The sequence below is a fragment of the Jaculus jaculus genome, chromosome 18 (genome assembly GCF_020740685.1).
Source record: "Jaculus jaculus isolate mJacJac1 chromosome 18, mJacJac1.mat.Y.cur, whole genome shotgun sequence".
Classification (NCBI taxonomy): domain Eukaryota; kingdom Metazoa; phylum Chordata; class Mammalia; order Rodentia; family Dipodidae; genus Jaculus; species Jaculus jaculus.
This window is the reverse complement of record NC_059119.1, coordinates 35,722,169-35,749,308: the sequence shown is the minus strand read 5'-3', so window position 1 is coordinate 35,749,308 and position 27,140 is coordinate 35,722,169. Positions and strand designations below refer to the sequence as shown.

Below are 27,140 nucleotides of genomic sequence, written 5' to 3'. Positions count from 1 at the left end.
CCATAAACTTAGGTGTTCTGAATGCTAGGTTCCCAGCTGATGGAGACTTGGGAATTAATGCCTCCTGGAGGCAGTGTATTGGGGGGGAGGGGCGGGCTTATGGGTGTTATAGCCAGTGTCCCCATGCCAGTGTTTGACACACTCTCCTGTTCCTACTGTCCACCTTATGTGAGCCAGGGGGTGATGTCCACCCTCTGCTCATGCCTTTGTTTCCCCCTGCCATTGTAGAGCTTCCCAAAATAAGCCACTTTTTCCAACAAGCTGCTCTTGGTTGGGTGATTTCTGCCAGCAATGCGAACCTGACTGCAACACACAGTGCCTACATAAAATGGCACATGTATCTAGAGTTCCTTTGCTGTGGCAAAAGCCCCTGGCATGCCCCTACCCTCTCTCTTCTCTTAGATAAATAAATAAATAATTAAAAGAAATAATGCTCAGTCAGGGAAAAGAATCACCTATAATCAGGTAACTATTATTTGTAATTTAATATTATGTTAATTTTATATTGTATCATATATATTCTAATTCTTTTCTAGACACTATTCTATATTTATACATAATTATACTTTAAAAAAAATATTTTATTTACTTATTTGAAAGAGAGAAAAAGGCAGACAGAAAGAGAGGGAGGGAGAGAGAATGGGCGTACATGAGGGCCTCCAGCCACTGCAAATGAACTCCAGGCATGTGTGCCCCTTGTGCATCTGGCTTACATGGGTCCTGGAGAGTTGAACGGGGATCCTGTGGCTTTGCAGGCAAATGCCTTAACCACTAAGCCATCTCTTCTGCCCCTCCCCTCCCCTCTTTTTTTTTTTTTTTTTTTAAGGTCGGGTCTTGCTCTAGCACAGGCTGACCTGGAATTCACTATGGAGTCTCAGGGTGGCCTCAAAGTCACTGCAATCCTCCTACCTCTGCCTCCCAAGTGCTGGGACTAAAGGCGTGCGCCACCATGCCCGGCCTCCCCTCCCTTTTGTATGAGGCAGGATCTCACTCTTGCCCAGGCTGACAACCAGAAGTCACTGTGTAGTCCCAGGATGGCTCTGAACTCAATAATCCTCCTACCTTGGCCCAAGACTAAAGGTATGAACCAGCACACCTGGTGCTGGTTCTACTCCCTCCCCCTCAAATAGGGTCTCGCTCTGGCCCAGACTGACCTGGAATTCATTATGTAGTCTCAGGCTGGCCTTGAACTCACAGTGCTCCTCCTACCTCTACCTGTCTGCCTCCCAAATGCTGGATTAACCATGACTCCCAGCTTGTACTACTTTTGTGTTGGGCTTTAGGTCAGCTGGCTTTGCAAACAAATGCCATTAACAGTAGAGCTATCTTCCCAACAAGCTTAGTTTCAACTGTTAGTACAACAAAACCTTGAAGATAAAGGAAAAGGAGAGAGAATTCTGCATATATTATGCTAATTATTTCAAACTAGTCAATGGCATTTTTATGTTTTGCTGTACCTCCCCCCCTGGAACTCACTGTGCAGTCCCAGGCTGGCTTCAAACTCAGCGATCCTCCTACCTGTCTCTCAAGTGTTGGGATTAAAGGTATATGCCACCACACCCAGTTATTTTTTTTAAAGGTTTTCTTGATGTTCAATTTGTATTTATTTGAGAAAAAGGGAGAGAGAGAATGGGTACGCTGGGGCCTCCAGCCGCTGCAAATGAATCGCCCATGGGTCCTGGGAAATCAAACCTGGGTCCTTTGGCTTTGCCCTAGTTTTTTAATAAAAAGTATTTTTGAGGCTGGAGATGGCTTAGTGGTTAAAATGTTTGCCTGCAAAGCCAAAGGACCTAGGTTCAATTCCACAGGACCCACATAAGGCAGATGCACAAGGTGATGCACGCAGTGACACATGCATCTGGAGTTATTTTGCAGTGGCCAGAGGCCCTGGCACACCCGTTCTATCTCTCCATCCAACTATCTCTCCTATCCATCTCTCCATCTATCTCTGCTTCTTTCTTTCAAATAAATAAGAATATCTATAAAAATAAAAAACTAATTTTTTTTTAATATTCGTAAGATAGTTCCATTGATTTCTCTGGGAGGCTGAATATATGTGACTCTTAAAGTAACTTATTTTGCTGGGTGTGGTGGTGCACACCTTTAATTCCAGCACTTGGGAGGCAGAGGTAGGAGGGTATCTGTTGAGTTAAAGGCCACACTGAGACTATATAGGGAATTCCAGATCAGCCTGGGCTAGAGTGAGACCCTACCTCAAAAAATAAATAAAAAATAAATAAATAATAAAATGAAATATTTTTCTAGTTTTCATTTAATTATTTTTTAAACTTGATTTTGAGAGTGAGTGAGAGACAGAGAAAGAGGCAAAGAGAGAGAGAATGGTCATGTCAGGACCTTCAGCCTCTGCAAACGAACCCCAGACTCTGTGCCCCCTGTGCATCTGGCTTACATGGGTCCTGGGGAATCGAGCCTGGGTCCTTTGTCTTCAAAGGCAAGTGCCTTAACCATTAAGCCACTTCTTCTGCCTTTTTAAAAATTATTTTTGAGAGGGAGGGAGGGAGGGAGAATGGGCATGCCAGGGTCTTTCAGCCGCTGGGGATGAACCCCAGATGCATATGCCCCTGTGTGTATGTGCAACAATGCATGCTTGTGTCAATGTGCATGGCTACGTGGGACCTGGAGAGTCGAACATGCCCTTTTAACTGCAAACCATCTCTCCAGCCTTTTGTTGTTGTTGCTGTTGTTAGTTTTTTGAGGTAGGGTTTCATTCTAGCTCAGGCTGACCTGGAATTCACTATGTAGTCTCAAGGTGTCCTCAAACTCCTGGCAATCCTCCTACTTCTGCCTCCCAAGTGCTGGGACTGAAGGCACAAGCCACCATGCCTAGCCTGAGACCTTTTAAAAAAGATTATTTATGGGCTGGAGGGATGGTTTAGCCGTTAAGGCCTTTGCCTGCAAAGCCAAAGGATCCCTGTTCGACTCTCCAGGACCCACACAAGCCAGATGCACAAGGGGGCACATGCATCTGGAGTTTGTTTGCACTGGCTGGAGGCACTGGTGCACCCATTCTCTCTCCCCTCCCTTCTCTCTCTCAAATAAATAAATAATATATTTTTAAAAAGGTTATTTATTGCTATATGCAAGGAGGAAGGGAAGGAATGAGAATGGGCATGCCACTGCCTCCAGCCACTGCAAATGAACTCCAGTCACATATGCCACTTTGTGCATCTCACTTTACATGGGTACTGTGAATTCGAACCTGGGTCCATCAGGCTTGCAAGCAAGTACCTTAATTACTAAGTCATCTCTCCAGCCCAAGACCTTTGTTTTTGTTATGTTTCATAGTTTTTGTTTTCAGAGAGGGTCTCTAGTCCAATTCTATCTGACCTGAAACTCACTATGTAGCCCCAGATGGCCTCAAACTCATAGCAGTCCTCCTACCTCAGCATCCCTAGTGCTGAAACTAAAGGCATGTGCTACCACACCCCTCTCCTCAAAGGTTTTATTGTATTTATTTACTTTTTTAATTTTTTATTTATTTGAGACTGACACAGAGAGAGAGAAAGAATGAATGGGCACGCCAGGATTTCTAGCCACTGCAAACAAACTCCAGACACATGTGCCCCTTGCGCATCTGGCTAACATAGGTCCGGGGGAATCGAGCCTGGAACCGGGGTCCTTAGGCTTCACAGGCAAGCACTTAACCGCTAAGCCTATTGTATTTATTTTTAAAAATAATTTACTTGCAAATAAATAAGAGAGAAGAGGGAGAGGCTGAGACGGAGGATGGATGCACTAGGGCCTAGTGCCATTGAAGATGAATTCAACACATGCACACACCACTTTGTGCGTTTGGCTTTATGTGGGTACTGGGAAGTCAAACCTGGGTCCTTTGGCTTTGCCAGCAAGCACCTTACCCACTAAGCCATCTCGCCAGCCCTTTCAATGTGATTTTAAATGGGATGGAGGAACTGAAGAGAAAGCTTAACAATTAAGGCACATGCCTAAGGACCCAGGTTCAATTCCCCAGTAACCACATAAAGCCATATGCACAAGGTGGCACATGTGTCTGGAGTTCCTTTGCAGTGGCTAGATGCCCTCGAGCACCTATTCTCTCTTCTCTCAAATATAAATATAAATATTTAAAACAAAAATGGGATGGGGAAGGGTAGCTTCAGTATTCTGTTATCTAAGCCAGATTCGTATCTTCAAGATAAACAGACAAAATAATATTCTAGTTGGCATACCTCATTTGCAATTATCACAGCCTTGATTTGAGCCTTGACTCAAGCTCAAATGAGGAACTAAAATAAAACAAGAGAGACCAAAAAAAAAAAAAAAAAAAGGCGAAAAAAAAAGGACAATAGGCTGGAGAGATGGCTCAGCTATAAAGGTGCTTGCCTATAAAGCCTAACAAAGACAAGGGTTCAATTCCCAAGTAGCCACATAAGGCCTAATGCACAGTGACACATGCATTTGCAGTTCATTTGCAGCAGCTGGAGCCCTGGCACGCCCATTCTCTCTCTCTCTTTTGGTTTTTCTATTTTTCGAGGTAGGGTCTCATTCTAACCCAGGCTGACCTGGAATAATTCACTCTGTATTCTCAGTGTGGCCTCAAACTCAAGGCGATCCTACCTCTGCCTCCTGAGTGCTGAGATTAAAAGTGTGTGCCACCACGCCCAGGCCTAGGCCCATTCTCTTATCTCTCTCTGCTTGCAAAAATAAAAATAAAATTACAATGAAACCTGGAAAGCACACTTGATAAGTGTGTGAGAGAGAAAGAGACAGGCAGATAACTTTAGGATATAGCATGGAGGGTATGGCAGAATTGATTCTAACAGTAACTAGACAGGAAGAGAGTAAGAAATAAGAGAAGCCAGGCACAGTGGTGCACACCTTTAATTCCAGCCCTTGGGAGGCAGAGGTAGGAGAATCCCCATGTGTTTGAGGCCACCATGAATTCTAGGTCAGCCTGAGCTGAGACCCTACCTTGGGAAAAAAAGGGCGGGGAGGAGCTAGCAATGGGGTATTTGACATTTGATATACTACAAAATGTATCATAACCAAGCTCATTTTTGTTGTAAAATCTTTTTTTTTTTTTTTTGTCATTTTTACTTATTTGAGAGCAACAGAGAAAGAGGCAGAGAGAGAGAGAATGGGTGCACCAGGGCCTCCAGCCACTGCAAACGAACTCCACATGCATGCACCCCCTTGTGCATCTGGCTAACGTTGGTCCTGGGGAATCAAGCCTTGAACCAGGGTCCTTAGGCTTCACAGGCAAGCACCTAACCGCTAAAACATCTCTCCAGTCCATAAAATCTATTTTAAATGTCCACGCGAGAATATCTTCTTTTATTCCAAAAAAGCAAATGATGTAAAAATTTTTCTACCACCATGCCACTCTAGTCATCTTTTTGTAGGTACAGTCTTTGATGCTTAGACAACATGAAATCACCTAAGGATGCATTTCTCATAACATCTCTACTGTTACTACATGGCCATATTTAGGAATAATGTCTCATGTGAAAACTAGCATAAACTGGGTGTGATGGTGCATGCCTTTAGTGCCAGCACTCAGAAGAGGCTGAGGAAGGAGAATCACTATGAGTGTGAGGCCAGTCTGCAGCTACTGAGTGAGTTCTAGGTAAGCCTGAGCTAGAGTGAGATCCTGTCTTGGGGGAGGGGGGAAGACACCTAACACAATTATGTTATATAATAGCTATACGTTACATAATAATTAGCTGATAAGTCTGTACACAGCATAAATCTTTTGTCTTTTGTGAGTGATTACTACATGAACAGATAATGTGCATTCTAATAACTATTTGAGAGAGAGAGCGGGGGGCAGATAGAAAGTCAGAGAATGGACGTGCCAGGGCCTCTAGCCATTGCAAATGAACTCCAGACACATGGCCACTTTGTACACCCAGAATTATATGGGTACCAGGGAATCAAACACTGGTCCTTAGGCTTTGCAAGCAAGTGCCCCAAGAGCTGAATCATCTCTCTAGCCTTTAATTCTTTTTTTAAAATGCATGTGGGTGCACATGAGGTCAGAGGATAATCTCAGGTGGTGGTCTTTAGGAATAATTTCCATCATGTTTTGAGACAAGGTCTCTCTATGGCTTGAAGCTTGCCAATTAGGCTGGACTGGCAGGCCTCTGACCCCAGTGATGTGCCTCGTGCCTGTCTCCGTGGGTCACAAGCATGCCACCATGCCAGGACTTTTATGTGGGCTCTGGGGATCAAACTCAGGTGCTCATGCTTGAAAGCAAGCACTTTACCAACCATGCTATCTCCCCAGGATTTGTTTTGTTTGGCTGTGCTGTGTTTAAGGTAGAGTCTTGCTCTAGCCCATGTAATCAGGAATTTGCTACACACTGTCTGGTGGCCTTGAACTCATGGAGATCCTAACTCTTCCTCCCAATTTCTGGAATTAAAGCTGTGTGCCACCACACCCAACCCCCAGTTCTTTTAAACCCAGACTATACCCTTAAAGAGCGCACAGCGTCACTGAAAATTATTTAATTAGTGTGTGTTATGTATGAACATACGTCCACCTTCCTCTGCCCCGAGGCAGGACTGAAGTAGGATCTCATCCTTGCCCAGGCTGATCTGGAGCTCACTTCGTAGTCCAGGCGGGAGCTTACAGTGATTACGGTGATGCTCCTTCCTAAACCTCCAGAGTGCTGGCATTAAATGCAGGCAGGCTGCAGAGATGGCTAAGTGGTTAAAGCACTTGCCTGGCCTGCAAAGCCTAACAACATTGCTTTCATTTCCCACTATCCATATAAAGTCAGATGCACAAAGTGGCCATATATCTGGAGTTTCTTTGCAGTGCTAAGAAGCCCTGGTGTGCCCATACTCACTCTGTCTGTCTCTTTCTCTGTCTCTTTCCTTCAAATAGTGTGTATGTAAAGTATGTATGTATGTATGAATTGTTTTTGTTTTTGAGGTAGGGTCTCACTCTAAACCAGGCTGACCTGGAATCTTAGGCTGGCCTCATACAGCAATCCTACCTCTGCCTCCTGCGTGCTGGAATTAAAAGCATGTCCAGCTTGTTTCTAAACTTCCACAAAAAATACTCACTGCAAACAAACTCCAGATGCATGCACCACCTTATGCATCTGGCATATGTGGGTACTGGGAACTGAACCTGGGTCCTTAGGCTTCACAGGCAAATGCCTTAAGCACTAAGGATGATCGCTGTGAGTCCAAGGCCACCCTGTAATTATATAGTGAATTCCAGGTCAGCCTGAGCGAGAGTAAGATCCTACCTCAAAAAAAAAACTGAAGAATGGGCTGGAGGGATGACTTAGCAGTTAAGGCACTTGCCTGCAAAGCCAGAAGACCCAGATTGATTTCCCCAGGATCCACATTAGCCAGATACACAAGAGGGCGCACACGTATGGAGTTCGTTTGCAGTGGCTGGAAGCCCTGGCACGCCCATTCTCACTCTCGCTCTCTCTCTCTAATAAATAAATAAATAAATAAATAAATAAATAAATAAATAAAATATATTTTAAAAAACCAAAGGGAGTGGGGACTGTAAGCATGAAATAAACCCTATCCTCACATGAGCTGTGATTTTTGGTCTGTTGTTTTATCCCTGCAATGAAAAGGTGACTACAATATCATTAATAGCTGGTAAACTATTAAAATCACATCATCCAGTGATGATTATACAGGATGCATTCACAAAGTTTATACAAATACTACACCACTTCATAAGAAGGATTTGAGCATCTACAAATTTTAGTATCCATAAAAGGCCCTGACACCAATCCTCTCATTAGGAAGACTGTGCGTGTGTGCATGCTTTGAAGCCTGGTCTTACTCTAGCCCAAGCTAGCCTAGAACTCAACTCTGTAGGCCCAGACTGGTCTCAAATTCAAAGTGATCTAGCCAGACTGACCTGGAATTCACTCTATGAGGAGAGCTTCAAACTCTCCCTCTCTTTATCTCTGTCTGCCTCTTTCTACCTCCTCTCTCAAATAAATAAGTAAAATATGAACAAATAAAATGAAATAAATATCCATTTAATACAACTATTAAATTATGCTAATAGTTCTGTATTAGAAATAAAATCTTGGGCTGGAGAGATGGCTTAGCAGTTAAGTGTTTGCCTGTGAAGCCTAAGGACCCTGGTTCAAGGCTCAATTCCCCAGGACCCACGTTGGCCAGATGCACAAGGGAGCACATGCATCTAGAGTTCATGTGCAGTGGCTGGAGGCCCTAGTGTGCCCATTCTCTCTCTCCCTCTCTCTCTGCCTCTTTCTCTCTCTGTTGTTCTCAAATAAATAAAAATAAACAAAACAAAATAAAAATAAATAAATAAAATCTTACAAGAGGACTGGAGAGATGGCTGAGTGTTAAAAGGCACATATGTCTGGAGTTCACCTGCAGTGGCGACAGGTCCTGGTGTGCCCAGGCTTGCTTTCTCTCTCTTTCAGTAAATAAAAATAATTTTAAAAAATCACGTACAAGTAAAGACAGTTTGAGTAATACCTTGTTCCATCCACTGGCACGAGCTGCGGTCTCCGCTGTGCACTCACGATATGCCTGATATGTCACTGGCCTGCAGAGATTTTTTTTGAAAGTCTGTGTCACAAAAGAAGCCTAAATTTCCAGATAAATAAATATGCAAACATTATTCTATTGACGAACTTTTTGCTAAAGTGACTAGGATTTTTCAACATATTGTTTTATATAGAATGTGACTTTTAATAGTTTGTATACATTTTTAAGCATTCTATAGTTCCCAACACATGCATAATTGGGAAAGTAGCTCATAACATAGCAGATAACTGTAGTGTAGTATTTTGGGGGGATTGCTTAGAACGTTTCTGTTAGAAATTCTATGCTGCAGATCAATGCCTTGGTTATTCATATATAATCAAACAAAATAATCAGTAAAATGAAGAACACAATTTTAACATTTTAAAAAGGCAGAAGTCTAAAATATTTTTAAAAACAGATAGGTTTGGACAATGGAACACTCAGGAGCCGTACATCATTGCTAGAAAATTTTCAGTGCCAGGAATGGGATACCTTCCAGTGAGTTGTTGGCCAGGAAGGTCCCTGATGTCCCCAAAACATTACAGGCCATTGCTGATGCCCTTGGTTTCCCACCAGGAATAGATGGTAAGACCCTATTGCTGAAGATTCCACATACTTGGGCTGCAAGGCCACTGAGAAATCCTGCTGGAACTGAGCAGATAACCTCCTCCATGTAGACCAGCTGGCAGAAAGCTAGAAGAAGCTATTCTACATGCAGTTCAATGGGAGAAAGAGACACTACCAGTGAAGATACTCAACAGTGGACACTGCAAGCTTATAATTGGCCAGCCAGGCCAAATGAGCCAACGGGTGCAATAGTAGCACGTCTGTCATGGTGGAAACCAACTGCCCTCTAATTGGACTGGAGGCCCGCTCCATGACAGGGAAGACATACCTGATACTAAAACCTTAAAATAGGGGGGTAGTCATGAGCCCTAGGGGTATAATATCTGCTGATGTTTAGATAAATGTATATACTAGGCTTATCAAACTGCCCAGTAAACATGTCTCTTAATGTTTATACCCTTATATTAATGCTACTCTCACTTTTGGTAGAGAATCTTCTCTTTTCAGATGGCAGTGACCTTGGGACAACTCAGAAGGTATCATAGTGCTGAAAAGAAGTGACTGGAGTACTGAATAACATCTCCATCGCACCTTCCAAGGCTCAGGGTCTAATGCAGAAGAGGTGGCGGAAAGAATGTAAGAGCCAAAGGAAGGGTAGGACTCCTTACAATGTGCTCTCCCCAGACATAAACTGGCCTGCATATCCATGACCTCACAGTGCCTGACACTACCTACACAAGACCATCATAAGAGGAGGAAAAGATCATGACATCAAAATAAAAGAGACTGCTTGAGATGGGGAGGGGATATGATGGAGAATGGAATTTCAAAGGAGAAAGTAGGGGGAGGAAGGATATTACCATGGGATATTTTTTTAAAATCATGGAAAATGTTAGTAAAAATTGAGGACAAAAAACAGATAGGTCACAAGAACATTTTAAAATTGAAGAGAGACAAAGTTGGAATAAACAAGGGCAATAGGGTGTACTCTATCTTCATTTATTTACTTTTTTAATATTTCTCCCAAGGTACGGTCTCACCCTAGCCCAGGCTGACCTGGAATTCACTATGTAGTCTCAGGCTGGCCTCTTGTTCACAGCGATCCTCTTACCTCTACCTCCCAAGCGCTGAGATTAAAGGCATGCACTACTATATCCAGCTCTATTTTTTATTTTTAGTCTAATGACATAAAATCCTTGAGAGAACCAGGTATAGCAGCACACACCTATAATCCCAGCACTATGGAAAGCTAAGACAGTAAAAATTCCATGAATTCAAGACCAGCTTGGGTTTACAGCAAGTATCAGGATAGCCAGGGCTATAAAGTAAGACACGATCTCAAGAGAGAAATAGAAGCCGGGCATGGTGGCACATGCCTTTAATTCCAACACTCAGGAGGCAGAGGTAAGAGGATCTCCATGAGTTCAAGGCCAGCCTGAGAGGACATAGTGAATTCCAGGTCAGCCTGGGCTAGAGTGAGACCCTACGTTGAAATAATAGTAATAATACAGAGATGGGGTAGGGAGAAAAGAAAAGAAAAAGAGGATGAGTGGAAGTAGGTAGTACCAAAAAAAATCCTTTAGGGCAAAAAAATGAGTCTTTCTGGTTAGTTACATGTCTGTTCTAGTCATATCAAAACCCTCAATCAGAGCTGGAGAGATGGCTTAGTGGTTAAGGCACTTGCCTGCAAAGCCAAAGGACCCAGGTTTGATTCCCCCAGGACCCACATAAGCCAGATGCACAAGTGGCACAAGCATTTGGAGTTCATCTGCAGTGACTACAGGACTTGGCATGCCCATTCTCTGTCTCTCTCAAGTAGATAATAGTTTAAAAATATATTTAAGAAAACACCTAAATCATTAATTACAGCATCCCAAGTGTCACTAATTTGCTGAGGAACTTGAAGCATTGTGTTAATTTTAAAACAAAAAACATGGTGTCAAGTAACATGAAGGCAATAATACCTCGGAAAACAAAACCACCTTTTTCCATTTGAGGGCAAGTATTGTCATGTAATTTAAAAAATAAAAGAACTGAAGAGATGGCTTAGCAGTTAAAGCACTTGCCTGCAAAGCCTAAAGACACAGGTTCAACTCCCCCAGTGCCTACCTAAACCAGAGGCACAAGATAGTGCATGAGTCTGGAGTTCATTTACAATGGCTAGAGCCCCTGGTGTGCCCATTCTCACCGTTTCTTTCTCTCTCTCACACACACACACTTATTTTAAAAAAGGGGGGGAGGGGAGGTATGGTGGTGCACGCCTTTGATCCCAGCACTTGAGAGGCAGAGGTAGGAGGAACAACATTTTGAGGCCACCCTGAGAGTACATAGTGAATTCCAGGTCAGCCTGGGCTAGAGTAAAACCCTACCTTGAAAAAAAAAAAAAGAGAGAGACAAAAAATGAGGAGTCTCCCAGGCTGGGGAGATGGCTCAGTGGTTAAAGGTGCTTGCTTGTTTAAAATCCCATTCCAAGTCGGGCACGGAGGCGCACGCCTTTAATCCCAGCACTCGGGAGGTAGAGGTAGGGAGGGTGCCATGAGTTCAAGGGCACCCTGAGAGACTACAGAGTGAATTCCAGGTCAGCCTAGGCTAGAGTGAGACCCTACCTCAGGGAGGAAAACAAAAAAAACTTTTAAGTTAACTTCATTGTTTAAATTTTATTTATTTGTACATGCATGTATATGTGTATTTGTATATGTGTTTGTTCACTGGAGTCTTTTGCCCCTGCAATCACCAGAGGCTTTGAATTAGGCCTACAGGGACAGCTTGCAAATTCAATCAGGTGCCAGCAAGCTTTGTAAGAAAGCACCTTTAAACTACTGATCCATCCTTTGTCCCAGACCTTTCTTCTTGTTATTGTTTTGTTTTTCACAGTAGGGTCTCAGTCCAGCTCAGGCTGACCTGGAATTCACTATGGAGTCTCAGGGTGGCCTCAAATTCACAGTGATCCTCCTACCTCTGCCTCCCGAGTGCTGGGATTAAAGGTGTGCACCATCATGCCTGACTCTAATTTCAATTTTTAAAGATTTTTTCTTTTCTTTTTTCAAGGTAGAGTCTCACTCTGGCCCAGGCTGACCTGGAACTCACTATGTAGTCTCAAGGTGGCCTTGAACTCACAGTGATCCTCGTACCTCTGCCTCCCGCAGTGCTGGGATTAAAGGTGTGTGCCACCATACCTGGCTCCATTTTTTTAAATTTTCATTATTTAGAGAGAATGAGAGAGAGAGAGGAGAGAGATGGAGAACTGGCATATCAGGCCTCAGCCACTGCAGTCAAACTCCAGATGCTTGCACCACCTAGTGGGCATGTGCAACCTTGCACTTGCCTCACCTTTGTGTGTCTGGCTAACATGGGATCTGGAAAGTAGAACATGGGTCCTTAGGCTTTGCAGGCAAGTGCCTTAACCACTAAGCCATCTCTCCAGTCCCCTAATGTCATTTTTTATGTCACTGTCAAATGTTTCTAAAGGACTAAATGTGACTTACACTGTATCTATTGGACTATACTGGTCTAAGTATTTCAGAAAACAATTATGATAACATAGCTGTCATTCCATTATATAAATCAGTATCAACTCATTAATGCAGTAACAACAAAGGTGATGAGATATATACCAGGTATCTTTATAAAGATATACACAATATATACTATCTAGATGATATCACATTCCCATTAAAGATTAGGGTTTTTGTTTTTTGTTTTGTTTTTTGAGGCAGGATCTCACTCTAGTACAGGCTGACCTGGAATTTACTATGTAGTTTCAGGGTGGCCTCAAACTCACGGCAATCCTTCTACCTCTGCTTCCCAAGTGCTGGGATTACAACTGTGTGCCACCACGCCCGGCTAGATTAGCACTTTTTAGGTCTCAGAAGTCTAGATTCCTAGTAACTATGAACTTCACCAGATACAATCCTGTATCTCCCTGATGCTTTTCTTGTGCCTACCAGTCCCTTCACTTCCTTTCCTGCACTGTTTGACGCTGCTGGGGGTCACTGTAGGCCTCACGGGTAGCTTGGCTACCAGGCTAAATACTTCAGCATCCTTCAGAATGAAACATGATTTAAAGCACTGTATGTACACATACATGCACATAAAAGATGAAGCAGATAAAACATTCATGTATTCATACAGAGAAAGGCAAGTATCTGAATAACAAGCCCTACCTAATGAGGTGTCAAAATACAGCAAAGGAAGGTTAGGGATGCGGTTCAGTTGGTAGATAGCCTGCCTAGTATGACTGAAGTACGATCCCCAGCATTACATAAACTTGGATATGATGACACACACTTATAATCCCTGCACTTGGGAGGTAGAGGTAGGAGGACCAGAAGTCCAAAAAAAAAAAAAAAAAAAACAATAAATAATAAAGATAGAGAATACCTTTCATACTACTAGTGTTTTACATAAAGAGTTCAGCATTAATTTACTGCTTTAACAAAACCATCTGGAAGACCAAGTGATATTTCCACCTTAAGACATTGCCTTTAACTTGTACGATACTTGTAATTCATCACTAATTCATTATTTTCGAAGTATCAGTACAGAACTTAAAACTATCAAAAGTATATTTTTTAAGCCGGGCATGGTGGCGCACGCCTTTAATCCCAGCACTCGGGAGGCAGAGGTAGGAGGATTGCCGCAAGTTCGAGGCCACCCTGAGACTCCATAGTAAATTCCAGGCCAGCCTGGGATAGAGTGAGATTCTACCTCAAAAACAAAACAAAACAAAAAAAATATTTCTAAACAAAAACAATGAAACCCTACATCTAAATAAATAAATAGGGCTGGAGAGATGTCTTAGCAGTTAAGGTGCTTACCTGCAAAGCCAAGGGACCTCAGTTCAATTCTCCAGGACCCAAGTAAGCCAGATGCACAAGGTGGTGCATGCATCTGGAGTTCGTTTGCAGTGGCTGGATGCCCTGGCATACCCATTCTCTCTCTCTCTCTCTCTTTGCCTCTTTCTCTCTGCCTGTTGCTATCAAATAAATAAATAAAAATAAACAAGAAAAAAATAAAAAATTTTCTTTTTTGTGGTAGAGTCTCACTCTAGCCCAAGCTGACTAGGAATTCACTGTGCAATCTCAGGCTGACCGTGAAATCACAGTGATCCACCTACCTCTGCCTCCCAAATACTGGGATTAAAGGTATGCACTACCAAGCCTGGTTCAAAAAAAAAATTAATTCAAAGACAGGCTTGGTGGCACATGCCTTTAATCCCAGCACTTGGGAGGCAGAGCTAGGTGGATCACCATGAGTTCAAGTCCACCCTAAGATTACATAGTGAATTCCAGGTCAGCCTGGGCTAGGGCAAGTCCCTACCTCGAAAAACTAATTTTATATATATATGTATGTATGTATGTTTTCATAAAGAGACCTGGGTTTGACATGCATCCAATTTCATTCACAAAGAACTGTATCAGCATTTAGCGTTAAGGAAATGAAAATATTCGTCCAAGCCAATTTTCTCTTAAAAGTGAGATACCACTTTTTCTGTAGATATACACAGAACTAGATAATTCTGTTCACTAAGCTTACACTAAATAGATGAAATTGACATACAGAGAATGAAATATGGGGCTGGAGAGAGCTTAGCAGTTAAGATGCTTGCCTGTGAAGGCAAAAAAGCCAGGTTCAATTCCCTAGAACCCATGCAAGCCAGATGCACAAGGTGGCACATGAGTCTGGAGTTCATTTGCAGTGGCTAGAGGCTCTGGCATGCCCATTCTCTCTATCTGCCCCCCCCCCTTAAGTAAGTAAGTAAATAAATGAATTTTTTTTTTGATTTTTTTTTTTTTTTTTGAGGTAGGGTCTCACTCTAGCCTAGGATGACCTGGAATTCACTATGTAGTCTCAGGGTGGCCTCGAACTCAAGGCGATCCTCCTACCTCTGTCTCCTAAGTGCTGGGATTAAAGGTGTGTGCCACCACTCCCAGCAATAAATGAATTTTTAAATAAAAGAATGAAATAGCTGGACATGGTGGCACACACCTTTAATCCTAGCACTTAGGAAGCAGAGGTATGAGGATTACCCTGAGTTTGAGGCCACCCTGAGACTACATAATGAATTACAGCTTAGCCTGGGCTAGGGTAAGGCCCTACCTTGAAACGGGAAAAAAAAAAAAAAAGAATGAAAGGGTATCTCAAAGTTATAAAACATTTATGAAAGTTGGAAATACAATCTTTGCCTTTCACTTAAATTCTTTTATTCTCAATAGCTCCGTAAGGGTTTTTTTGTATTCTATTTTCTTAGGCAAAGCAGCAAATTTCTTTCTTTGAATCTTTTTGTTTGCCTGTTTTGACACAGGGTCTCACTCTAGCTCAGGCTAACCTGAAATCACTCAGTAAGCCTCAAACTCATGGTGATCCTCCTAGTTCTGTCCTCTGTGGGCTGGGATCAGACATAAGCCACTAGCCGCCCCCCTTTGTTCTTCAAATCTTACTTATAAATTCAATGTATAAAACAAGCCACATGTGGTGGATACCGTAATCCCAGCACTCGGGAGGCAGAGGTAGGATCACCGTGAATTCAAGGCCACCTTGAGACCACAGTAAGACCCTTCCCCCTGCCAAAAAAAAAAGTAAAAGTATAAAACATATGAAAGAATAAAGGGTCATGCCTTAAAAGAAAGAAGTCTTCATGAGCCTCATTCATTTCATCCTTCACCTCCTCAGAGACCTTACAGAACCTCAGGGCTATAGATCCACCAAATGCTTTCAGAAAATCATCCTATAGGGATGGAAAGATGGCTTAGTGGCTAAGGCACTTGCCTGCAAAGCCAAAGGATCTAGGTTCAATTCCCCAGGACCTATGTAAGCCAGATGCATGCATCTGGAGTTCATCTGCAGTGGCTACAGGCCCTGGCACACCCATTCTCTATCTGCCTCTTTCTCTTTCAAATAAATAGAGAAAGTCATTCTATAAATCCAAATTTTCTATTTTCTTTTTTTATATTTGAGAGCAAGAAAAAGGCAGTGTGTGTGAGTGTGAGAGAGAAAGAGAATGGGCACACCAGAGCCTCCAACCACTGCAAACAACAGATGCATGTGCTACCTCATACATCTGACTTACGTGGGTCCTGGGGAGTCGAACCTGGATATTTAGGTTCCACAGACAAATGTATTAACTGCTAAGCAATCTCTCCAGCCCAAATTTCCTATTTTCTGACACTCATATTTTTTCCCACATTTTAAGTTTTCCTAAGGTTAAGAAAAACATGATTTTATTTCACTAAGTATGAGTGGTAAGTGTACATTTACTTATTTCACCACAATCTGCAGAAATAAATTGAATTCTTCTAAAATTCAATTATTGCTTACAACAGTAAACTGAAACTTGGAGTATGTGAAAGTAAGAATTTCCTTACTATGATAGTGACACAGCATCTTAATTTCAGCACCTTTAGTGAGGAACAGATGTGACCCTCTCTTATTTATTTTTGAGAGAGAACTGGCATACCAGGGCCTCCAGCCACTACAACAGAAATCCAGACACTTGCACATGTGCGCCTGCATCACCTTCTACATCTGGCTTACATGGGACCTGGATGGTCTGACATGGGTCCTTAGGCTTCATGGGCAAGCACCTTAAAAGCTTAGCCATCTCTCCAGCCCTCATCCTCTTTTATAAAGTGGTTAATCTTCATACTATTTCCTTAGTGATCTTCAGCAAAGAACTGGGGGAAAACTGATTCCCAAGACTTATAGTAAGTGGATTGTTTACACTTTAGTTCACTTTTATTTTAATATAGTAAGAACCATAGCTGACAAGGAAGTTCACTGTGAGGATTTATAAATAGTTCCACAGGCAGAAGTGCAATATTTGGGATATTATTAAATACAGAAATGTTAATCGCACATTACAAGGCACCAAACCCAAGCCATTGTATTATGTTGGCTCTAGAAGGAGCAGTAGAAAGCAGTGGTCAGAACAAGGACAACAGGTTGTGCTTACAACAAGGGAAACACATATGTTGAAATCTGAGAGCTCAGCGGGCAAATACAAACCAACTCCATGCTGAAATCAGTGCTCTGAGGAAAAGCTATTTTCAAAACACAAGTGAAATGCTTTGGAACCCCAAAGGAGGAAATGAGGACAGTGTGAAAAGAACTGTTTGCCCAAAGCCAACACTTCACTGTCTGGTACTGCAAGCAACCAAAGAGCCCAGAATGGAGAGGAAAGGAAGTGCGCCTGTGCGCACAGGGGGAGAGAGAGAGAGTGTGTGGGGGGAGACAGTGAGAGCGAGCAAGTGAGCGAGAGAGCGTGTGAGCAAGCACATTCCACTCAGCAACTTCACTCACTGGCCGAGGAGCACTTGCAATGCTTTTTGCAGAGGCTCTTTCAGTTCCTGGGACACTCTTTCTCCGAGATGGGCCAAGCAGTCTTCTATTGAGCTTTCGGGGTTAGCAGGACTGAACACTGGAGAGGTATGACGGTCAAAGCCTGTGCTCGTAAAGGCTGAAGACAGGGCAAGAGAAAACCTAATTAAACAAAGTATAGCAAAAGTTGGGCTATGAGTGAGGTGTGGTGGTGCATACCTGTAATCCTGACTGGACACTGAGGCAGGAGGAAATCAAGTAGAAGGCCAGCCTGGCAACACAGCAAGATCCTGTTCAAAAATACAGAAGATTGGGCTGGAGAGATGGCTTAGCGGTTAAGCGCTTGCCTGTGAAGCCTAAGGACCCCGGTTCGAGGCTCGGTTCCCCAGGTCCCACGTTAGCAAGATGCACAAGGGGGCACACGCGTCTGGAGTTCGTTTGCAGAGGCTGGAAGCCCTGGCGCGCAAATTCTCTCTCCCTCCCTCTATCTGTCTTTCTATGTCTGTCACTCTCAAATAAATAAATAATAAATGAACAACAACAACAACAAAAAAAATACAGATCATGGAAAATGCTAATAAAAATTTTTTAAAATATATACAGAAGAGGGGCTGGAGAGATGGCTCAGTAGTTAAGATGCTTGTGAAGTCTAAGGACCCAGGTTCAATTCCCCAGGACCCACATAAGCCAGATGCACAAGGCGATGCATGTGTCTGGAGTTCATATGTAGTGGCTGCAGGACCTGGCATATGCACACATGCTCTCTCAAATAAGATTTTTTATTATTTTTAAAAAACACAAGTACTCCCTTAAGCAGTACAAATACTAAAAGTGGAACAATACAGAGATTAGCATGGACCCTGCACAAGTGTGACACGTAAATTTGTGAAGCATTTGATATTTTTTGCCTTTGGATTTTCAAGGTAGGGTATAACTCTAGTCTAGACTGACATAGAATTCACTATGTAATCTCAGGGTGGCCTTGAACTCAAAATGATACTTTGACCTCTGCCTCCCAAGGGGAAGAGAGGGCATGGAGGAAGGTGGGAAGGGGAAGGAGTAGAGAGAAGGAAAGGAGGGTGTAAGGGGAGAGAGGGAGGGGAAAGAGGGAGGGGAAAGGAGAGAGGAAAGGGAAGGAGGAGAGATGAAGGAGGGGAGGGAGTGAGGGAGGGGAGAGAGGGAGGGGAGGGGAGAGTAGGGAGGGGAAGGAGGGGAGGGGAGGGAGGGGAGGGGAAGGAGGGAGGGGAGGGAGGGGAGGGAGGGGAGGGGGAAGAGAGGAGAGAGGGGAGGGGAGGGAGGGAGGGGAGGGAGGGGAGGGAGGGGAGAGAGGGGAGGGGAGGGAGGGAGGGCGGGGAGGAGGGGAGGGAAAGGAGGGGAGGGAAAGGAGGGAGAGGAGGGAGGGAGGGAGGGGACGAGGGGAGGGAAAGGAGGGGAGGGAAAGGAGGGGAAGGAGGGAGGGGAAGGAGGGAGGGAAGAAGGAGAGGAGGGCAGGGGGGAGGGGAGGGGGAGGGGAAGGGGGGAGGGAGGGAGGAAGGGAGGGGGAGGGGAAGGGGGGAGGGAGGGAGGAAGGGAGGGAGGGGAGGGGAAGGGGGGAGGGAGGGAGAGAAAGGAGGGAGGGGAGGGGAAGGAGGGAGGGGGGAAAGGAAAGGGAGAGGAGGGAGGGGAGGGAAAGGAGGGAGGGGAGGGTAGGGAGAAGAGGGGAGAGGGAGGGAGGGGAGGGAGGGGAGGGAGGGGAAGGAGAGGAAGGGGAGGGGGGAGGGGAAGGGAGGAGGGCAGGGGGAGGGGGAGGGAGGGAGGGGAGGGGAAGGAGGGAGGGAAGGAAAGAAGGGAGGGGAGGGGAAGGAGGGAAGGAGGAGTGGAGGGGAGGGGGGAGGGAAGGAGAAGGAGGGGAGGGCAGGGGGGAGGGGAGGGGAAGGAGGGTAGGGGAGGGAGGAGAAGGAGGGAGGGGAAGGATGGGGGAGGGGAGGGAGGGAGGGGAAGGAGGGAGGTTGGGGAGGGGGTAGGGAAGGAGGGGAGGGGAAGGAGAGAGGGGAGGGAGGGGAAGAAGGGGGAGGGGAGGGAGGGGAGGGCAGGGGGGAGGGAGAGGATGGGGGAGGGCAGTGGGAGGGGAGGGAGGGGAAGGGGTATAGGAAGGGGAGGGAGGATGGGAGGGAGGGGAGAGGGGAAGGAGAGGAAGGAGAGGAGAGGGGAAGGAGAGGAAGGAGGGGAGGGAAGGAGGAGAAGGAGAGGGAGGGGAAGGAGGGAGGGAGGGAGGGTGGGGAGGGAGGGAAAGGAGGGAGGGGAGGGGAGAGAGGGAAAGGAGGGAGGGGAGGGGAGAGAGGGAAAGGAGGGGGAGGGAGAGGGGAGGGGAGGAGAGGGAGGGGAAGGAGAGGAAGGAGGGGAGGGAAGGAGGAGAAGGAGAGGGAGGGGAAGGAGGGGAGGGAGGAGGGGAAACAAGGAGGGAGGGGGGAGAGAGGTGAAGAGAGGGGGAGGTGAAGGAGTGGACGGAGGGGAAGGAGGGGAGGGAAGGACGGTAGGAAGGGCAGGGGGGAGGGAAGAGGAGGGAGGTGATGGGTGGATTGGAGGGTAGAGGAGTGAGGGGAGGGAGGGAGGGAATTAGGGGAGAGAGGGAGAGGAAGAGGGGAGAGGAGGGAAAGGAGGGGTGGGAAGGACAGTGGGAGGGCAGGGTGCAGGAGATGGAGGATGGAGGGGTGGGGGAAATGAGAGAGGGGAGGAGGGAAGTGGGAGGGGAGAGGGATGAGGGAAGGGAAAGAGAAAAGGGAAGAATGGGGAAGGAGGGTGTGGGGAGGGAGAGAGGAGGGAAGTGAGGGGAAGGAGAAGAGGGGAGGAAGGGGAGAGAAGGAGTAGAGGGAGTGGAGGGAGGGGAAGGAGAGAAGGGATGGGAGAAAGGGAGGGGAGGGAGGGAGGGAAAGGAGGGGAGAGAAGAACAGCAGGGGGGCAGGGAGGAGGGGATGGAGGAAGGAAAGAAGGGAAGGAGGGTAGGGAGAGGAGGGAAGGGAGGGAGGGAGGTGGAAAGGGAAGGGTGGGCAGGGAGAGGAGAGGGAAGGGAAAGGAGGAGGGAAGGGAGGGAAGAGGAAATGTAAGGGAGTGGAGGGGAGGATGTGGGAAGGAAAGGAAGGGAAGGCAGTGAGGGAGGAGGGAAAGGAAGGGAAGGGAGGGCAGGGCAGGGTGGGAGGAGGGAAGGGAAGGGTGAGGGGAGGGGGAAAGAGGGAGAGGAGGAGATAAGAGGAATGGGAGGGGAGGGGAGGCGAGAGAGGGAAGGGAGAAGGGAGAGAGAAAGGACAGGGTCAAAGGGGAGGGGGGAGGGAAGAAGGGTGGTGGGAAAGGGAAAAAGGAGAGGGAAGAAGGGAGGGGAATAGGGAAAAACTGGAGGGTGGGAGGAGGACAGAGAGGGCAGGAGGGGAAGGGGGAAAAGGAGAGGGCGGGAGGGAGGAGAGGGGGGAAAAGGGGAGGAGAGGGGGGAAAGGAAAGATCAAATGATCAGTGCAGATAAGGTGGCACATGTCTTTAAGCCCAACACTCAGGAGGCAGAGACAGGAGGATCACCATGAGTTCAAGGCCACCCTGAGCTATAGGGAGACACTACCTGGCGGGGGGGGGGGGGATCTTGTCTGGAACTCAAAAATAGATAGGTCCTATATTTAGAGGTTTTTATTTCATATTGTTTTTTGGGGTTTTTTTTAGTTTGAGATAGAGAATGGGTGTGCCAGTGCCACCAGATGCTGCAGACACATGCACCATCTTGTGCATGTATCTGGTCACGTGGGTCCATACTTGGGTCCATTGGCTTTGCAGGCAAGCACCAGTTTAACTGCTAAGCCATTCCTACAACCCTTCCTTTTTGCGTTTGAGATGGGAGGTCTCTTTATGTAGCAGAGGCTGAATTCCAGGTCAGCCTGAGCTGGAATGAAATCCTACCTCCAAAAAACAATACAAAACAAAAACTCAAGGGGGCCTGGAGAGATGGCTTAGCGGTTAAGGCCTAAGGACCCAGGTTCGATTCCCAAGTCCCACGTAAGCCAGATGCACATGTTAACGCATGCATCTGAAGTTCGTTTGCAGTAACTAGAGGCCCTGATATGCCCATTCTCACTTTCTTCCTCTCTCTCTAATTAAAAAAAAAAAAAAAAAAATCAAGGGGTTAGAAAGATGGCTGGGCAGTTAAGGCACTTGTCTACAAAGCCTAATGACCAGGGCTTAATTCCCTAGTACCCACATAAAGCCAGATACACAAAGTGGTACATGTGTCTGGAGTTCATTTACAGTGGCCAGAGGCCTTGGTGCAACCATTCTCATTCTCTCTCTGCTTGTGAATATAAACAAAAACATAAATATCAAAATAAAGCCAGGCATGGTGGCGCACACCTTTAATCCCAGCAGATGGGAGGCAGAGGTAGGAGGATCGCCTTGAGTTCAAGGCCACCCTGACACTACATAGTGAACTACAGGTCAGTCTGAACTATAGTGAAACTCTACCTTAAAAAAAAAAAAAAAAAAAAAAAAGCCAATAGCAAACCACACCAAACAAAATCTGCTAATTAGCTAGTAAAATAAGAATAAACAGACCTTCAGAGATTTCTTTGTCCAAGAATTTTAGTTCCTCTTCAATTTCAGATTTAACTTTTAATAAAACTTCTGGATCCAGTGACTGTGAAGCTGTATCTAGTTGACCACCTGAAACCAACAAGAAATATCACTATAGAAAGAAGGGACAGGGAGGACTAGGCCACTTGTACTAGTTCCTGTTCCCCTGGGCACCCAACTCATGCATACAGACCATCCACCCATGCCCTCTTCTAGCAAGGCAGACCAGGCCTCTCAGCACAGGTAGCAGGGGATGGCAAACACAGGGAAGACCCACACCCATCAAATTGATAAGAAGAGCCAAATGCCTAGCACTGGTGAGTCATGCCTCACAGCTCCCAGAGGCCAAGAAACATGGCAAAGGAAGTGGTGGACTAAGTGAATGCCGCTCTCATGGCTAGCCAGAAAACCCTGACAGAGACTGAGGAGACTTAGAGTTCATCAAAGCAGAAAAGCAGAGGCTGCCAATAGCTAACCATTAAAGGAGACTTCTAACATGCTCTCCAAGGCTGAGGTACACTGCAGAAGAGGGAATAGAAATAATGTAGAAGCCACAGATGGGAACATGTACTGTGAGGCACTGTCCTCCCCACAAGAAACAACTAGTGCATTCATGACCCCACAGTGATTACTAATACCCCCACTGAGGAGGGCACTCAGTAGAACAGGGGAGAGAAAGAAAGGACAAGATAGATAAACCAATGAAAATATGACCAATCTGCAGTATGTTTATATATTCAAGTTCCCAATAAAAATTAAGTGGCTAGAGCTGGAGAAATGGCTCAGCAACTAAGGCGCTTGCCTGCGAAACCTAAGGACCCAGGTTTGATTCTCCAGGTCCCACATCATAAGCCAGCACATAGAGGCACTTGCATCTGGAGTTCATTTGCAGTGGCTAGAGGCCCTGGCGCACCCATTCTCACACACTCTCTCTCTTCCCCTACCCATATCTCTGTCTCTAATAAATGAATAAAGAAAAATAAACCTTTAAAAAAATTAAGTGGCTAGGCTTATTGATGCACACCTAAAGGTGTGGTGGCACAAACCTTTAATCCAGCACTCGGGAGGCAGAGGTAGGAGGATCGCCATGAGTTTGAGGCCTGCCTAGGACTACAAAGGGAATTCCAGGTAAGCCAGGGCTAGAGTGAAATCCTACCACACACAAAAAAATTTTTAAGTGTATGTATGTAGGTAGGTAGGTAGGTATGTAGGTATGTATGTATGTGGTGGTTTGAATCAGTTGTCTCACATAAACTTTTTTTTTTAGGTTTTTCAAGGTAGGGTCCCACCCCCTCTAGCCCAGACTAACCGGGAATTCACTCCATAGTCTCAGGGCGGCCTCAAACTCAAAATGATCCTCCTACCTCTGCCTCCCAAGTGCTGGGATTAAAGCCCGGCTCCACATAAACTTTTTTTAAAAAATTAATTTATTTACTTATTTATTTGACAGAGAAAAAGGAAGGGAGGGAGGGAGAAAAAAATGGATGTGCCGAGCCTCTAGCCACTGGAAAGAAACTCCAGACACATGTGCCCCCTTATGCATCTGGCTTACATGGGTCCTGGGGAATTGAACCTGGGTCTTTTGGCTTTGCAGGCAAACACCTTAACCATTAAGCTATCCTTCCAGCCCATCCACATAAACTTAAAAAAAAATTTTTTAAATTTATTTGCAAGGACAGAATGAATAGGTGCACCAGGACCTCTAGCTGCTGCAAAAAATGAACTCCAGATACATGCACCACCTTGTGGTACATAAGTACATAAGTACTGGGGAATCGAACTCCGGCCCCACTCTAGTCCAGGCGTGCTCCACCAACTACGCCCAGCCCACCAGCTGGTTTTGATCCAGCGCTTTATCCCAGCTTCCTGTCCTGATTTCTGAACCTCCTATAATTGCAGCTTTGGCTTGGCTGTAGGAATGAACTGAGATGTCTTTTAACTAAAAGCTGCTTGTGGAAATGAAGTCCCAGCATTCTATTTGCAATCCTTACAACCCTAAGTTCTGTGAGTCCTCATGGGTCTAGAAGTTTCCAGAAGTCTATTCTAAGTGTTATTTTCAAAAAATGTTTTATAGGGCTGGAGGGATGGCTTAGCAGTTAAGGTGTTCAATTCCCCAGGACCCACATTAGCCAGATGCACAAGTGGGCACATGCATCTGGAGTGCATTTGCAGTGGCTGAAGGCCCTGGTGTCCTCTCTCTCTCTGTTAAATAAATTAAAAAAAATAATAAAACTTTTTGTAGGTGAAAACTCAGGCTAACCTAGTAGATATGATCTTGGGACTTCCACCATCGCCCACTTAAAGATCAAAGCATTAAGGCCAGGTGTGCACGCCTTTAATCCCAGCACTTGGGAGCAGACATAGGAATATTGCCGTGAGCTCAAGGCCACTCTGACACTCCATAGTGAATTCCAGGTCAGCCTGGACCAGAGTGAGACCCTACCTCGAAAAACAAAACAAACAAACAAAAAAAAGTCAAAGCATTAGTACTGTATGCTGTGTGCTTCCTAGTTGCTAGTGCTTGGAGTGCAAAAGTGCTCTTTCTACGTGGGTGTGCCCCTCTTCCCAGGAACCAGTGAGAACTGGCTGTAATGCTGGATAGAAACAGACCAAAGGCTACTTGGTTATTATGGCATGTTAGGTGTGTCTCTGCACATTTGCTTAAATTCCTTCCCATATAAGCCAGTGGGCTAGGTATTCTGCTGCGTTAATAGGGTCTCTGCAAGTTCTCCCCCACTCCCAAATAGGTCCTCACTGTAGCCCAGGCTGACCTGGAACTCACTATGCAGTCTCAGGGTGGCCCAGAACTCACAGTGCTGGGATTAAAGGCGTGCACCACCATGCCCGCCCGGAGCGCAAATTCGTAATCCTGTCAGAATCTCCCCTGCCCAGATGGACTCCACTCAGCTCAGTCAGGCAGTGCACAGCTTTGCTGTCACCTGTCAGCTTTGGTAGACAGCTAGCAACGGAAAAACACGTGTGTCACATCTCAACAAAGAAGAAAACAACAGTTCAATTCCTAATGTATACCTCTGATTTCAACCTTTATAGTAACTATTTATAGTAATATAGTAATAGTAAACAGGAGGCAGAGGTAGGTGGGTCCTCCTACCTCTGCCTACCCAGAGCAAGTGATGAGATTAAAGGTGTGCGCCACCGCGCTTGGCTGTTTTATTCTTTTTTTTTTTTTTTTTTAAGAAGTACTTTTAGAGCTGGAGATGGCTTAGTGACTGAGGCACTTGTTTGGGCCTAAGGAGATTGAATTCCCCAGTACCCATGTAAACCAGATGCACAAGGTCCATGCAATGGCCAGAGGCCCTGACACCCCTATTCTCTCTCTATCTGCCTCTTTAAGTAAATAAAATAAATGTAAAAAAATTATGCCCGCCTTGAGTTTGAGGACACCCTGAGACTACGTAGTGAATTAGGAGTCAGCCTAGTCAGCCTGTGCTAGAGTGAGAGCAAACCTTGGTGGAGGGGGAAAAAGAAAAAAGAAATCTTTCTTTTACATACTGTTACTCCAAATATACTTCCATGAGAAGATTAGAGTAACACTGCATTGCTAAGTCTTAGATAGCCCTTGATGAACTGCAAATATAGGACAATAAATAGACCAGTATAGATAGCGACGAATCATGATGGAGAATGTGAACAAAGAAAAAAAATGATCAGTCTTCAACTATGATCTCTATGCATGAGAGTTTTCAACAACCAAATCACAGGATTTTTAAAAAATTTTTGTTTACTTTTATTTATTTGAGAGCGACAGAGAAAGAGGCAGATACAGAGAGAGAGAGAATGGGTGCGCCAGGGCTTCCAGCCACTGCAAACAAACTCCAGATGTGTGCGCCCCCTTGTGCATCTGGCTAACGTGGGTCCTGGAGAATCAAGCCTCGAACTGGGGTCCTTAGGCTTCACAGGCAAGCGTTTAACTGCTAAGCCATCTCTCTAGCCCAAATCACAGGATTTTAGATTTATGGTCTATAAATCAATCCATCCATCTCATTACTTGGACAGATTCCAATAATTCATGAAGAAATGATGTTAGAAAATACATCTGCTGGGGGCTGGAGAGATAGCTCAGTGGTTAAAGGCACTTGCTTGTAAAGCCTGACTGCCCAAGTTCTATTCCCCAGAACCCATGCATCTAACGTTCATTGGGAGTGACAAGAGGCCCTGGCACCTCCACTCCCTCTCCTTAGCGTTCACTCATTCTCTCTCTCTCCTTGCAAATAAATACTTAAAAAAATATACACCTGCCAGTCATGGTAGCCAGTGCTTGAAATCCCAATACACAGATGGCTGAGGCAGGAGGACTGCTACAAATTCAAGGAAATCTGGGCTAGGTAACAAGACCTTATCTTAAAGAAAAAAAAAAAAAAAACCTGGGCTGGAGAGATATTAAAGTGCTTACAGATGCACAAGGTGGTGCATATATGTCTAGAGTTCACGTGCAGCAGCTGGAGGCCCTAATGCACCCATTCTCTCTCTCTCCCTCTCTTTCTCAAATAAATAAGTAAAAATGAAATACTTTTTTAAAATCCTCTGACAAGTGATTTTTTTTTTTTTTTTTAATGCAGGGTCTCCTTCTAGCCCAGGCTGACCTGGAATTCACTAGGTAGTCTCCGGCTGGCCTCAAACTCACAGTAATCCTTCTACCTCAGCCTCCCGAGTGCTCAGATTAAAGTCGCTTGGGACCACACCCAGCTGACAAGTGAATTTTTACTTATTTTTAGAATGTACAAGTACAATGTTTCATGCAGAATACAATGTACAGATGCTCTATCTGCCTTTGTCATCTGCCTCTTTTTAGAAGACCTGCACTCATAGACCACAGGCCACCACACCCCACCCCAATACCATCACCTTCCCAGATGTACACATGGTTACCACATGCCTTACTCCCACCAGATTAAAGAAAAATAACTGATTAAAGGAATACTTATTCTCATGACTAATGTGATGCAGATTTCACATGACAGCTTGTCACACTTGATAATAAATCATGTGGAAAGTCTAAACCAGAAAAAGGCTACTGCTGTTAGGACACAAAAGGCTATTTAACTAACCAATGACAGACAGATTCAGTGATTTTCATCTCATTAATCCTCTCCACCCAGAATTTTTAAAGCATGGGGCTATACAGTAGGACC

General features: G+C 45.1%; 1 protein-coding gene and 1 non-coding gene across 6 annotated transcripts in view; one reads left to right on the top strand and one right to left on the bottom strand.

Moving 5' to 3' along the window:
* Positions 1-27,140, bottom strand: part of Bcl2l13 (BCL2 like 13) — a 53,907-nt gene that overhangs the window by 8,624 nt on the left and 18,143 nt on the right. Inside the window, exons 3-5 of one of the 5 annotated variants that reach the window (XM_045137636.1) lie at positions 21,970-22,077; positions 17,386-17,542; positions 8,470-8,539 (exon numbers count right to left, since the gene is read on the bottom strand). In XM_045137636.1, the coding sequence (XP_044993571.1) occupies positions 8,470-8,539; positions 17,386-17,542; positions 21,970-22,077 (335 nt within the window). Of the gene's footprint in view, positions 1-8,469; positions 8,540-17,385; positions 17,566-17,622; positions 17,694-21,969; positions 22,078-27,140 lie in introns of those variants that run through there. The other 4 variants (XM_045137638.1, XR_006634146.1, XR_006634147.1 and 1 more) reach the window with 4 other exon arrangements.
* Positions 18,205-18,308, top strand: LOC123455852. The gene has a single exon (XR_006634167.1). It is a non-coding gene; the product is annotated as a U6 spliceosomal RNA (small nuclear RNA).